The sequence below is a fragment of the Ascaphus truei genome, chromosome 7 (assembly GCF_040206685.1).
Source record: "Ascaphus truei isolate aAscTru1 chromosome 7, aAscTru1.hap1, whole genome shotgun sequence".
NCBI classification, from domain to species: Eukaryota; Metazoa; Chordata; class Amphibia; order Anura; family Ascaphidae; genus Ascaphus; species Ascaphus truei.
The window spans coordinates 97,867,090-97,880,298 of record NC_134489.1 but is presented as its reverse complement, the minus strand read 5'-3'; the positions used below and the strand labels follow the sequence as shown (position 1 = coordinate 97,880,298).

At 49.3% G+C, this 13,209-nt stretch overlaps 1 protein-coding gene across 5 annotated transcripts in view; it reads right to left on the bottom strand.

Moving 5' to 3' along the window:
• Positions 1 to 636: 636 nt before the first annotated feature.
• The window catches only part of OBSL1 (obscurin like cytoskeletal adaptor 1), a 64,913-nt gene continuing 52,340 nt past the window's right edge, over positions 637 to 13,209 (bottom strand). For all 5 annotated transcript variants that reach the window (XM_075609559.1, XM_075609557.1, XM_075609556.1 and 2 more), the window contains 10 exons: positions 12,560 to 12,835; positions 11,047 to 11,316; positions 8,911 to 9,177; positions 8,049 to 8,428; positions 7,527 to 7,680; positions 6,521 to 6,682; positions 5,069 to 5,173; positions 3,845 to 4,111; positions 2,576 to 2,845; positions 637 to 2,190 (listed from right to left, as the gene is read on the bottom strand). In XM_075609559.1, the coding sequence (XP_075465674.1) occupies positions 2,186 to 2,190; positions 2,576 to 2,845; positions 3,845 to 4,111; positions 5,069 to 5,173; positions 6,521 to 6,682; positions 7,527 to 7,680; positions 8,049 to 8,428; positions 8,911 to 9,177; positions 11,047 to 11,316; positions 12,560 to 12,835 (2,156 nt within the window). In that variant the 3' untranslated portion in view covers positions 637 to 2,185. The remainder of the gene's footprint in view (positions 2,191 to 2,575; positions 2,846 to 3,844; positions 4,112 to 5,068; positions 5,174 to 6,520; positions 6,683 to 7,526; positions 7,681 to 8,048; positions 8,429 to 8,910; positions 9,178 to 11,046; positions 11,317 to 12,559; positions 12,836 to 13,209) is intronic.

Genomic DNA, 13,209 nt, shown 5'->3' with positions numbered 1-13,209 from the left:
AACGATCCGTCGCCCCAAATCAGGATAAAAAAATATGTTGAGATTTTTCCCAATTTTTTTTTTTTTTACAAATCCAAAATCAACACGAAACAAAACGTTTAGACCTAAAACCAAACGCCGGTGAAAGTGCCCACCGGTCGTTATTCTAGTGGGCATTGCTGAAAAGTAACAAGGGAAATATTCTTGCCCTGGACTCTCGTTGTTGAGTCATTTTGAAAAAAGTGCAATTTTTTGGTGGTGCAGGAAATCCTTGTGGCGGGATCCCCTAAAAACCCTCACATTCGCTGACTTTTTGTAGAAAGGGAAAAAAAAAGAATTGTACTCTTACTTGAAAAAGACAATTTTTCGGGATAAAAAAAAATGAACTCTTCAGAGACACCCGAAGAGGGGTTCATTTGTTTTTTACCCCGAGACGCTGCTTGTGTTTTGGTCTCATGTACTGTATATGGAATAAATGGTCTGAGGACCTTTTGCAACGGGTCCCGGTTGTAGGTCTGGGGTGGGCGTCCTCCCTACGTTCCTACACGCGTTCCAGTACTGGGTTCCTTGAAAGAAATAAGAGCTCCACTATCTTTTTTCCTTGTACTAAACGCTTGCTGGAAAGTATCTCCACTCTCCGAAAATAACAAGCAAGGATCCGAGTGAGAAGTAACTTTATTGGCAAAGGCAGAAGCACAGCGGGCGCACAGCTGGATGGCGACAGTGGGGCATGTAGAGATGTGTGAAGCTTTCACCCAAGCTCAGAAACCATGCGAAATTGGCACGTTTGTAATTGCGCAAAAAGTTGAGAGTGGGGGGGTAGCCAGCACCCAATATACCTCCCAAACACTCCTTTATACAACATGTGGCGAGAGACATCTGTGAACACTATCTCTCCCTCTCTCTCCTTCCATCAAACGCCCTGTTTCAGGGTCTGGATGGGAGTTCGCATGAAGAAACAACATTAAAATGCTTGGCGAATCCCTTGTGAACTTGGAAAGCTGCGATTTATTAGCGAATTGATGGTGGAAATGTGAGATTTCGGAGATTTTAAAAGCTCAGCGAAGCGGTTCACCAGGAAAGAGATTTGGGGGGTGGGGGGGGGACTGTTAATGTCGTGACTGCGTTTTGGAGTTGGATAAGAAGTCTTTGGGGGGATGCGATGGGGGGATATCGGTACAGGATCTTTGCAGGGCAATAAATGCACAAAGCCACAGCACGTGTTTACTGCAACATGAACACGGGATAAATAGTGACACATACACACATACACACTTCCAGAGTCCAGCGCGCTCTCTCCTACTTCCTCTTATTGTCTTTCCTCGTATACTGCACCTCTCTTTACACTTTTGTTCTCTTATATCTTTCTTTCTGTTCCTCTTTACCTATTTCTATGTATGCCGCTGGATTTTGAGCCCTTCTTCTATCTCTCTGTGTAACAATTCTTCTTTAAATCTGCCCCCTCTACCTTTCTCTGTTATCATATATAGATATATATTTTCTTTCTTTCTTTTCCTCTCTTCACTTACTCTTTCACTCTTAATTTAAACCTCTCACCTCTATGACCGCATCTCTGCTTCTTTTGATCTCTCTCTCTCTTTTCTCCTCCTCTCTCTCTCTTCTCCTACTCCCCTCTCTCTCCCTCTCTTCTCCTCCTCTCTCTCTCTCTTCTCCTCCTCCTCTCTCTCTCTCTCTCTTTTCTCCTCCTCCTCCTCCCTCTCTCACTCTTTTCTCCTCCTCCTCCTCCTCCTCTCCCTCTCTTCTCCTCCTATCTCGCTCTCTTCTCCTCCTCCTCTCTCTCTCTTTTCTCCTCCTCCTCTATCTCTCCCTCTGTCTCTCCTTATATCTCTTGCTCTTGGTATTTGTTTGTGACAGTGTTTGGGGCAGTGTTTGGGGGCAGCCGCAGGGAGGACAGGACTATTACCAGTATTAGGAAATAAGGAGTGATGTCGCTATTGGGAATCTGCAAGGGCTTCAGCTTTGCTGAACCAGATCCCTGCGATTTCTCACTGGCTTGAGCACAGCTCTACCATACAACACTACTGATCTAGTGGGTTAGAGACTTAGGGCGCATGAAGTAGGAGGAATAATATGTCCCCGCATAACAAGCTGTGAGGAACAGAGAGGGTTGCGAGCAGCGTGTACACAGCAGGGAGAGACATCTCTGGATCCTGCAGTCTGTGGCTGACACCATCGTATGCTCCAATTATTCTACCAATAAAAAAACCACATGGGAATAAGCGGATTAAATACAGCCTAACATTTTTCAACCCCCATGCTGAATACACCCCCATGCTGAATACACCCCCATACCCGTAACACAGCCACTACGCTGATAATAGATACTGTACACATACTGCTCTACCTCTCATCCCTATCCTAAACCACCAAACTACTCCTCAGTCCCACCCACGGCTACTCCAGCACTAATCCAATATACCCACACTTCTGTCCTTGCACCGCCATGCCACCCTGCAGCACCCTACTACTTTATCCACACTCAGGCAGGTGCCCTGCCTCTGCACCTCAATCCTGCCCTGCAGCATGCAGTACTGTATCGCACTGTGATCACACAGCCCCGCGCTCCCGCCGCTACCTTTCACAGTGAGCTGAGCTTCAGATCGTGTTTTGCCTGCTGTGAATCTCACTGTTCCAGTCATTCTGGGATGTGTCCTCCGCAGGGTAAGTTTGTGACGAGTTCCTTTGTTCTCCAAGATCACATCTGGCCCGCTGTGCAGCAATATCCCATTCAGACTCCACTGGGGAGGGCGCGACATGGGGACAGACAACTCACACTCAAAGCAGGCGTCGCCGGGTGCTGTCACAGTTACGGCGCTCACACCCCGAACCAGATGGATGGCCAGACCTGAGGTAAGGACAGAAAGAGAGCCAGGGGTAAGGAATGCAACGATGCCGAGAGGAAGCTTAACAGAGGCAGACACGTGGAATGAGATATCCAAGGGGCAGAGAAAAGAAGCGAAGAAGATAGAGAAATAAAAAGTGCCACGGCACAGAGGGAAGAGAAAGAGAGCGACAAACTGGTAGTAAGACGGAGAAAAACCAAGCAGAAGTCGGAGAGGGAAAGACAAACAAATGACCGGCACGCAGGAGAGAGATGAAGAGATAGTGACAGAGTCAAAAGGAAGTGGGAAGCCAATGGCACAAGAATGAACGGAGAGATACAGGTGCTACATAGGAAACGGCACATACATAATGCAGTTATAGCCTCTATAACAGAGGTTCCCATCTCCAGTCCCCCAGGATCACTAACAGGTGTTAAGGACATTGGCACAGGTGGCACAATCTTTTTTACTGAACCACTTGTGTAAAGCCGGGGTATCCGTATCCTGCAGGGTAAGAGGACTGGGGATGGTACCTCTGCTCTATAATATGCCCACGGTCATCACCATCTGCCTCATGGTTCTCTCCCTCCTTGTCCTACTTCTCATTCACACATCCCACTCTTTGCCTGTTTGCCACCATTACCTCTACCACCCAAGTTCACTCATCCCCCCCCCCTCAGATGATGCCCCTCTCTCTTTTTCTCTATATCCTATCTTCCTCTGCCCTGTGCCCACACACACACACACACACACACACACACACACACACACACACACACAGTATTCTTCTTATACCCACTCCCAGGAGATGCTCAACTCCAGTCCTCAAGTTACCCCCAACAGGTCAAGTTTTCAGGATATCCCAGCTTCAGCACAGATGGTCCAATCAGAGGCTCAGTCGAAGACTGCACCACCTGTGCTGACGCAGGGACTGATAGAGCCACCTGTGCTGAAGCAGGGATATCCTGAAAACCTGACCTGCCTGCTGTTTCTTATACTTGAGATTTTTTCTGCTGACTTACCCTCCACAAGAAGCCGGGCTGAGCTCTGTCCTCCCGTGGTGCTCACAGTGTAGACGTCCTCATCTTCTGGGGTCACATCGGCGATAACGAGTTTCCGAAACGCGTCCTCGCTGCTAATCTGGTATTTCGGCGAAGGGTTAATCTCGTGACCTCTCCGCAGCCATGTCACCTGAGCCCGGGGTGGGGTCACCTTGCACTCTAGTATGACACGGTGACCTTGCAGGGCCGTCTTATCCCTCAAGGACTTCACTATCCGGACCGGGAGCTCTGGGCGTTGCAAGCGAGAGAGCAATTAATGAAGGGAAACCTACCCTACATATGCAGAGAAACTGCAAAGGGCGACTCCGACGCAGAGCGTTCTCAGGAGAAACCTCCACTCACATGCGCCCCAGAACAGAGAGAGACTTACAACTCAAGACAACAAGACGCCAAAGTAACGGAGACAACACAGGTGCAGAAACGGCACAATCCCCACTGAAAGCAATTGGATTTTTTTTTTAAAATCTGATGCTGTTTCTTTATTGCCGGGAGATTTTGCGAATTGATCTACTATGAACCACACCAATGTCAGCATTAAATTGATGCTCAGAGAGACACATTCATCCTTGCAACAAAACATTCTGCGGGGCTTTATTCTATATCAGCCAAAGCGGCCGATCTCAGGCACAATTCCACATTCCCTTCAACTATCAGCCACTTTGGCTCACGTAGAATAAGCCCCTAAACCTGTTTACACCTTTCTGCACTACAATGCGGGGAGTATGAACAGGAGGAGTTAGTGCAAAATGCATCAAATTCTGGGTCAGTCACTTCGTCACTTCCTGTACAGGGTTGGCGGCATAATCTTTCCGGACTAATGATCTGAACTGAATGAAAGAAACGTGATCACCTACCTTCTCAGATGCAGCACAATCTTTCTTTACCTGGTTATTCATGAAGCTGCAATAGTGCCAATCAGGAAACTCCCAAAAACTTACACGGGGGTTTGTGTGTGGGAGTATCGGATCAGCACTGTTACATTGTAATGAATTATCCATATAGATTCTAAACACTTTAAATAAAAGCATACAGACTCCAACATAGAGACCCCAGGACAAAAAGCAGAGCGTGAAGAAAACACAAACCCCAATTATTCAACAGCGATGAAAGGGCTCTGAGAGAACACAGGATGCCCGAGGCTTGGAAACAGAAGGGTAAGATAGCCGGGAAAGTAACACTGCCAACCTGTCACTCGGAGTTTGGCTCTAGACTCTGCTCTCCGGGCTCTGAAGGTAATGTCTCCGGAGTCCTGACACTGCACCCCACACATCAACAGGAAATGCTTCCTACCTGGGGGGGAGATGGACAAGAACAGTACTTACACCCTACACTCGCTGCACACACACACACATCAACAGGAAATGCTTCCTACCTGGGGGAGATGGACAAGAACAGTACTTACACCCTACAATCGCTGCACACACACACATCAACAGGAAATGCTTCCTACCTGGGTGAGATGGACAAGAACAGTACTTACACCCTACAATCGCTGCACACACACACATCAACAGGAAATGCTTCCTACCTGGGGGAGATGGACAAGAACAGTACTTACACCCTACAATCGCTGCACACACACAAATAAAAATACTTCCTACCTGGGAGAGATGGACAAGAACAGTACTTACACCCTACACTCGCTGCACACACACAAATAATAATGCTTCCTACCTGGGTGAGATGGACAAGAACAGTACTTACACCCTACAATCAGTGCACACCCACAAATAAAAATACTTCCTACCTGGGGGGGGGAGGGGGGTGGACAAGAACAGTACTTACACCCTACAATCGCTGCACACCCACAAATAAAAATACTTCCTATCTGGGGAGGGGGGGGGGGCAGAGAGGGGGGGATGGACAAGAACAGTACTTACACCCTACACTCGCTGCACACTCACAAATAAAAATACTTCCTACCTGGGGGGGGGAGATGGACAAGAACAGTACTTACACCCTACACTCGCTGCACACTCACAAATAAAAATACTTCCTACCTGGGGGGGGGAGGGGATGGACAAGAACAGTACTTACACCCTACACTCGCTGCACACTCACAAATAAAAATACTTCCTACCTGGGGGGGGGGGAGATGGACAAGAACAGTACTTACACCCTACACTCGCTGCACACTCACAAATAAAAATACTTCCTACCTGGGGGGGGGGAGGGGATGGACAAGAACAGTACTTACACCCTACACTCGCTGCACACTCACAAATAAAAATACTTCCTACCTGGGGGGGGGGGGGGAGATGGACAAGAACAGTACTTACAACCTACCATCGCTGCACACACACAAATAACAATGCTCCCTACCTGGGCAGAGGAGAAAAGCTCAGGACATAGCATACCCCTCTTCCACTTGCCCAACAGAAAATGATTTCCGCTTGACGTGGAGGATACATCAGCGCCACTCTCTTATTCTCTGGTAGGGGGTTATTCATTAAACTGTGATAGTGCCGGTCAGGGCAGTATTGCACAGAAACTCCTATTGGTCAGTGGGAGTTTCTGCACGATGGTGCCACCATCGGCACGGTTTAATGAATGACCCTCATAGGGATTATGATAAAGAGCTGCTAATTGACTTACACATTATAGCGCCGACAGACCAGTGTCTCCCAATTCCATTACCTTCCTGACGGATCTTGGTGGTGGTTGTGATTTTGATTTTCTCTCCATTTTTGAACCATTCTCCTTTTGCCTGAGCGCAGGAAACCTCGCAGGTGAACACCGCGTTCTCATTCTCCGCCAGCTCCGCGTCCTGCAGGTCCCTCACCATCTGAGGCTCTTGCTCTGTTGGGAAAGGAAAGGCTCACGTACTCAGCCTAAACGACAGTGTGGACCGGCAAACAACGGCGCGCCCACACATTCTCGCCTACAAACATTACCAGAGCTACACACACCGACAAACAAAGTGACAAAGTCTCGGCCGGATATGTAGCAAAATATTTGTATTTGTCAATGTGTGAGCAGCAACATGTGTGTGACGCTTCCTGGTCTCCTACATTTGGTGCAGATCCCTGGCTAATGCCACAGAAACCCGGAGAATTTGGCGCAAAGAAAGGGGAAGACGACACTAACTATAGGTGCAAATTGTGATCCATCTCATAATGCTGCACTGACTCTTGTCCCCTACCTCCTCCAATAAACAGCGCCAAAACCATCTGGCGCAACTAGAGCAAACTGGGGCAGAAACTGAAGCAAAGCAACTTAATACATTGATGCAGATTCCCTCCGTGGTAAGCGTACGCATTGTGGAGCAATCTCCAGTTTGCCACACTTGATCCAGTACATATTCCCCTCAGATACATAACCAGATATGCAGAGACATCAAGAAACATGATACCATAAGCCGCCTCCTCAGGTCATTCACGTGAGTAGTCATAAGGTGCCCTATAGCTTGTCACTACTTGGTAAATATGACCAAAATCCCTCCAACGCGGCAAATATGATACACCACAAAATCTGAAACACGGAGGAAACCACAGCCCAATGCATCACGGGTGGGATGTGAGAGTTTTAGCTTTGGGATGTGGTTAAAGTAGGGTTCTGGACACGTGCACTTTGTGTATGTTGTATGGATAATGCCTTGGCTCAGTGTAGTAGGTGATATAAAATTAGGGTTGCAAAGTCTCACCAAGGACACGCAGTGTGGCAGAGGCCGTGCAGTCACCCACGTGACACGTGTAAGTTCCAGCATCCTCTACCCTACAGTTGCTGAGCTGAAGGATCCTCCGGCGTCCCACAGAGTACATACGGCAGGATGAGCTTGGGATCAGCTGGACACCATCCTGTGACATGGACGCAATCACTTTGTTATTCACCCACGCCCCATCCACCAACGTACTCTGAAATCCATCTGTGATGCATCCTGTCTTCCTCAGACCACCTCCTTTGGCTATTCTGTGTGGACCTCTCAGTATGTGTTCCCTGGACACTTGTCCTTACCCCCTCCAATCCATATCATTGACCCTGATTTGTCATCTTTCTAGGTCTCTTACACTCCTCCTGCTGGGGGTATCTGACCTCCTTCTCCACAGCCTTTCCTTGGGTTTACAACAATTCTCTCAGAATCTGTCCCACCACCACCCTAAATCTACTTTACGACCCGTCTGGAGAAGCTTTTGACCCTCCACGTGCCCCCCACCCTCGGTCTCACCTTGCTCCAGGTCATTGTGACCTCGTGTTTAGACACCTCACACTGAAATGTTGCAGCTCCAGCCTCATTAACAACAAAGTCCTGAGGGGGCTGCGTGATGGAGAGTGGGTGCTCGGTGACGGTCAGCTGTGCCGTGGTGCGCAAGGTGTCGGTGGTGAACGCGATGACGCCGGAGTCAGGGAGGGTGAGGGCCGAAAGGTGCAGGAAGTGCTGGCGCCCACTTGATTTGATCATACACTGGTCACTGCTCGCCAGGCGGACTCCTCCCTTCCACCACTCCCCAACCAAATCATCGTGGGACAACTCCACTGATAACTCCACCTTGCCCCCTTCCTCACAGTGCACATCTTTCAGCCCCTTCCTCACAGATATGCTCCGGGCTGTGAAAGATAAAGAGAAGGGATAGAGAAGCACAAAGAAAGAATCAAAGGTAGATCTTCAAAGCTCTGCAGTTAGTCTTAGACACACCTTTTGGAAGTGCAGTCCTCCTTGCAACCTACACTGGAATTGTAATACAGTGAAAGCACTCCTCTATTTAACACCTTCTGCTTCATAGCTGAGGGGTCCCCTGTATGTCTTGTATTTGGTATGTCTTGGAAAGGCTCACCCTGGCTGCTAAGGGTTTGAGTGGCCCACATAGCTAGCCCTGATGTTGGACCTTGGAAGAATAGAATGATAGTATGGTAAAGTGGTTAAGGTGTTGTCTTTCAATGCACAAGTTTAGGGTTCGATTCCAGCCTACTGTTATTTGAGTATTACCCCTGTGTCTCAGGCACCACACGTTAGATTACAATGTATTGTATCTGTATTATTCTGCAATGTCTGTGCTCTGCGTACTGGTAGCGGGATATATTGTACGTACGTAGCACGGTCAGCCGACAATCTGTTCTATCATGTAGGCTCTCACAGCTGTAACGGCCTCGGTCAGAAGGCTGGACGCAGTGGATAGTCAGCGAGTGTGCGCGATCCGAGTCCTGCAGGGTGAACTTGCTGCTTGGCTGGATGACAACTCCCTGCTTCACCCAGTGAACCTCAGCTCTCTCTGTAGTCACCTGCACCTGCAGAATCACATCCTGTTCCTCTTCCACCTCTGCATCCTGCAGCCCTTGGGCAAACAGCACCTGTGCCTCTGTGGGTGTAGGAGAGAGGCGGCACTGAAGTTAGGCCAGACAAAGAAACCAAGCAAATCACAGAAAAGAGATAATGAGCATAGAACAAAGATCTCAGACAGAGAACAGACACATCATGCAGAGCGAAGGCGCTGAAACGCAGGCACGGCAAGATGACAAAGAGTGTTTGGAGCGTGCACAGGACACAAATTAACACTTAGGCTGCGCTTACAGTGCTGGCGACATCGACGTCGCTTCAAAACAAACTTATTGAAGCCGTTGCATGCGCTTATAGTAAGCGCGACGCGACGGAGCGACAGTTTGGTCACGGTCGCTAGAAGTCGTCAATTTGATTTTTCCAGCGACCGCAGTGTGACGTCACTGTCGCCGCCGGTGGTACTATAAGCGCAGCCTTAGGCTGAGTCCATGCTGCTTGCAGACAGCGCACGGCGCGATCACATTGCCTTAAGGCGTTGATCGTGTCCATAGACCGCGCAGGCGACAATAGGAGGGGGCGCACGTTGCGCGAGGAATCAGTTGAAACTGATTTCTCGCCGCGATGGGCAGGTCACATGAGCGGTTCGACCCAATGAGTGCGAATCAGCTCCATGATGTCACAGACACACCCCTGGACACGCCCCCTACGGCGCGTCTAACATGTGTAAAAAATGCACCCGCTTGACGCAGGTGATGTCACAGACGCGCACGCCTCCGCGCGGGCGAAGGCTGTATGGACCTGGCCTAAGGCTGAGCACTTTCACTGGGTTCTTGGTTCGTAACATTTTTGTCAAAACTTGATTGGTTTCGGTTTTAATTTTTTTTAAATGATGGACAAAAGTGAAACTTTTTTGGGGGGGAATTTTGATCAAATTCTGTTGAACTTCCGAATCCAAAGATAACTTCTTTGGGTTTTGACAAAATTGGTTCCGAAGTTCGACTTGGACCTCCCATCGAACACCGAGTTCTTCAACTGCTCATCTCGGAATTGGAACTGAACCTGAAATCGGCGGAGTTTGGGTTTGGAAACCGCACACAGGCCCATCCCTAATAAACATGGAGTGGTACTGAGTAAGAACTGGGACCATGCACTGCACCTAGAGAGTGGGCACAGTGGAAAAGCATCAGACCAAACAGCCGACGGGTGAGAGCACACACATCATTCACAGAAACAGGAAAGTCATAGGCAGAGCACTGAAAGGATACACAGAGCACATATAGATTGTTGATAGGATATACAAAACACAGATGTGCACAGACATAGGCCGCAGGCATGGTCAGCGCTTAGCCGCTGACCCGCACTGAGCCGCGCTCATGCTTGTCGGTGAGCCCCTGCAGCCGCAATGAGAGCGGCTTTAGCAGGGGCTCACGCACGCTTCCGCAGGCGTGCGGAGGCGTAGCAGACACATTTGTTTTAGTTTAAGCTCTGACGGGAGCGGAGAGCTGGTCACGTGAGCGGTTGGCCCAATGAGGACGAACCAGCTCCGTGATGTCACTGGCCCGCCCCCAGACACGCCCCCGGACGGCGCGCGTAGCAAGGCGTGTCTCCGCACGTCTCCGCACGGCTGGAGTCTCTATGGACTCAGCCATACTGTACAGTGCCGGAAGCAGACACAGGGACGAAGTATTTCTAGTCTATGTTCAAGTGCTGAGCCCAGGGCATTAAAAATGGGTTCAGACAAAACGCACTGAGCAGCTAATAAATACCTTTCATCATTAAACTGCGATAGTGATGATTGGGCATTATTGCATGGAAACTCCCACAGATTTAAACAGCCCCCCTGCAGTTTAATGAATAACCCCAATACACACGCTAAGGGAAAAGCGCTGACTATAGGCACAGAGTCAGAGCTGGAGGCGGTATCCCAAACCCTATGCCATCTATCACTCACCTTGGACCCTCAGCCTGGCCCGGGAGATGTTGCCCTCAGCGTTGGCAGTGATGATGCCGGAGTCGAGGAAGCGGCAGCTACGCAGGGTGAGAGAGTGGCACAGCCCGTTGCTTTCCATGCTGACCCTCTTATCAGAGGATACTGGGGCCCCGTTCAACTCCCACAAGAGATCCACATCGTCAGGGGACACAACACACTTAAAGGTGGCAGCCTCTCCTTCCAGAACAGTGACGTTCTGCACCTCAGTGACAAACTCCACCTGCCGAGGCACTGCGAGAGAGAGAGAGAGACATTTGCTGCTGTTCCGGGTGCTGTGAAACCGTCTTCCCCGTGCTGGAGAACATTTGAGTCCAATTAATTTAAATGCAGCTGAACTCATTGCGAGAAAGACAGCATGTGAAAGTGGGGAGAGAATCAATGTGAAAGTGGGGAGAGAATCAATGTGAAAGTGGGGAGAGAATCAATGTGAAGGTGGGGAGAGAATCAATGTGAAAGTGGGGAGAGAATCAATGTGAAGGTGGGGAGAGAATCAATGTGAAAGTGGGGAGAGAATCAATGTGAAGGAGAAATTGTGCAAAGCAGGAAGACGGAGAGAACGCGTGGGGGATCTGCCTGCAGTCCCACGTATGTAAGTGCTTATTTAAACACTTCTTTTGGAAGGTCCCCAAGCAGTCGTACCAATTAACTGTCTGGCTCAGTGCATTGTACTATACAGCAGGGGTGGGCAAACTGAGGGGCACGGCGCTTACAGAGGCCTCTGTATATCCCTTAGGCTACGGTCCCAGTGTTGGCTGCAAGGTGCAGTATGTGAGATCTGGTTATATGGGATTCACAAGGCGCAGTATGTGAGATCTGGTTATATGGGATCACAAGGTGCAGTATGTGAGATCTGGTTATATGGGATCACAAGGTGCAGTATGTGAGATCTGGTTATATGGGATTACAAGGTGCAGTATGTGAGATCTGGTTATATGGGATTCACAAGGTGCAGTATGTGAGATCTAGTTATATTGGATTCACAAGGTGCAGTATGTGAGATCTGGTTATATGGGATTCACAAGGTGCAGTATGTGAGATCTAGCTATATGGGATTCACAAGGTGCAGTATGTGAGATCTAGCTAGTGGGGAACTACAAGTAGTGAACAAAAGACATTGCAGGGAACTGTACAAGCTATATAGGAACTATAGGGAGTGGTGCATGAGTGTCTGTTATATAGGAACCATGAGCAGAGGAGCATGTGATGGGGAGTTGAAAAGAGTATAATCAAATATATAAGAAAGGAGAGTGCCCTCAAAACACAGCAAAATCATTCTGAAAACAAAGTTAGATTTTTATTGAAGAAGCAAAAATAATGAAAAGCACGCCCTGCCGGGAACGGTTTGTTTCAGTGAATATGAGTTTTTTTATCACTTCGTGTTTTCAGTGCATCCTCCGTTCATCTATACGTGTTACTTTTACAATACCCGTTTTAGTGGAACTCAGGTTGGTGACATAGGAAAGTGGCTTCTCACCTTCCACCTGCACCGTGGTCTTCATCTGGTCCGTGGCAGCATCACAGGTGTATGTGCCGGTGTCGGATGGTCGTGCACACAGTATGGTAATTTGCCGGTGTACGCCTCGTGCCAGGATTTTCACCCGTCCCCCGGACGCCAGTTCCTCACCGTCATGCAGCCAGCGCACCTTCATGTTTGGTTTCGACAGCTCACAGGCCAGAACCAAATCGTCACCGGTCATCAGAACGTGGTGCTCGGGTGTTCCTGTGTTCCCCACGATGGTGACCAGAGGTGCTAAAGAAGGAGGACAAATGAGGAAAAGGGAACAGCACGCGCCTGAAATAATCACAAGACAACTGCAAAGCACGTAATGCGCAGCCCTGCTCAGCCAAGACAGCAACAGCTCACTGCGGGCAACATAGTTTGGGGATAGGCACTGAGAGGATGGGGAGGCATTACAGGCACTGGAGGAGGCATCACTGGGGCAGGGAGGAGGCATCACAGGGAGGGAGGAGGCATCACAGGGGGAGGAGGGAGGTGTCACAGGGGGAGGGGGGAGGCATCACAGGGAGGGAGGAGGCATCACAGGGAGGGAGGAGGCATCACAGGGAGGGAGGAGGCATCACAGGGGGAGGGAGGAGGTGTCACAGGGAGGGAGGAGGCGTCAC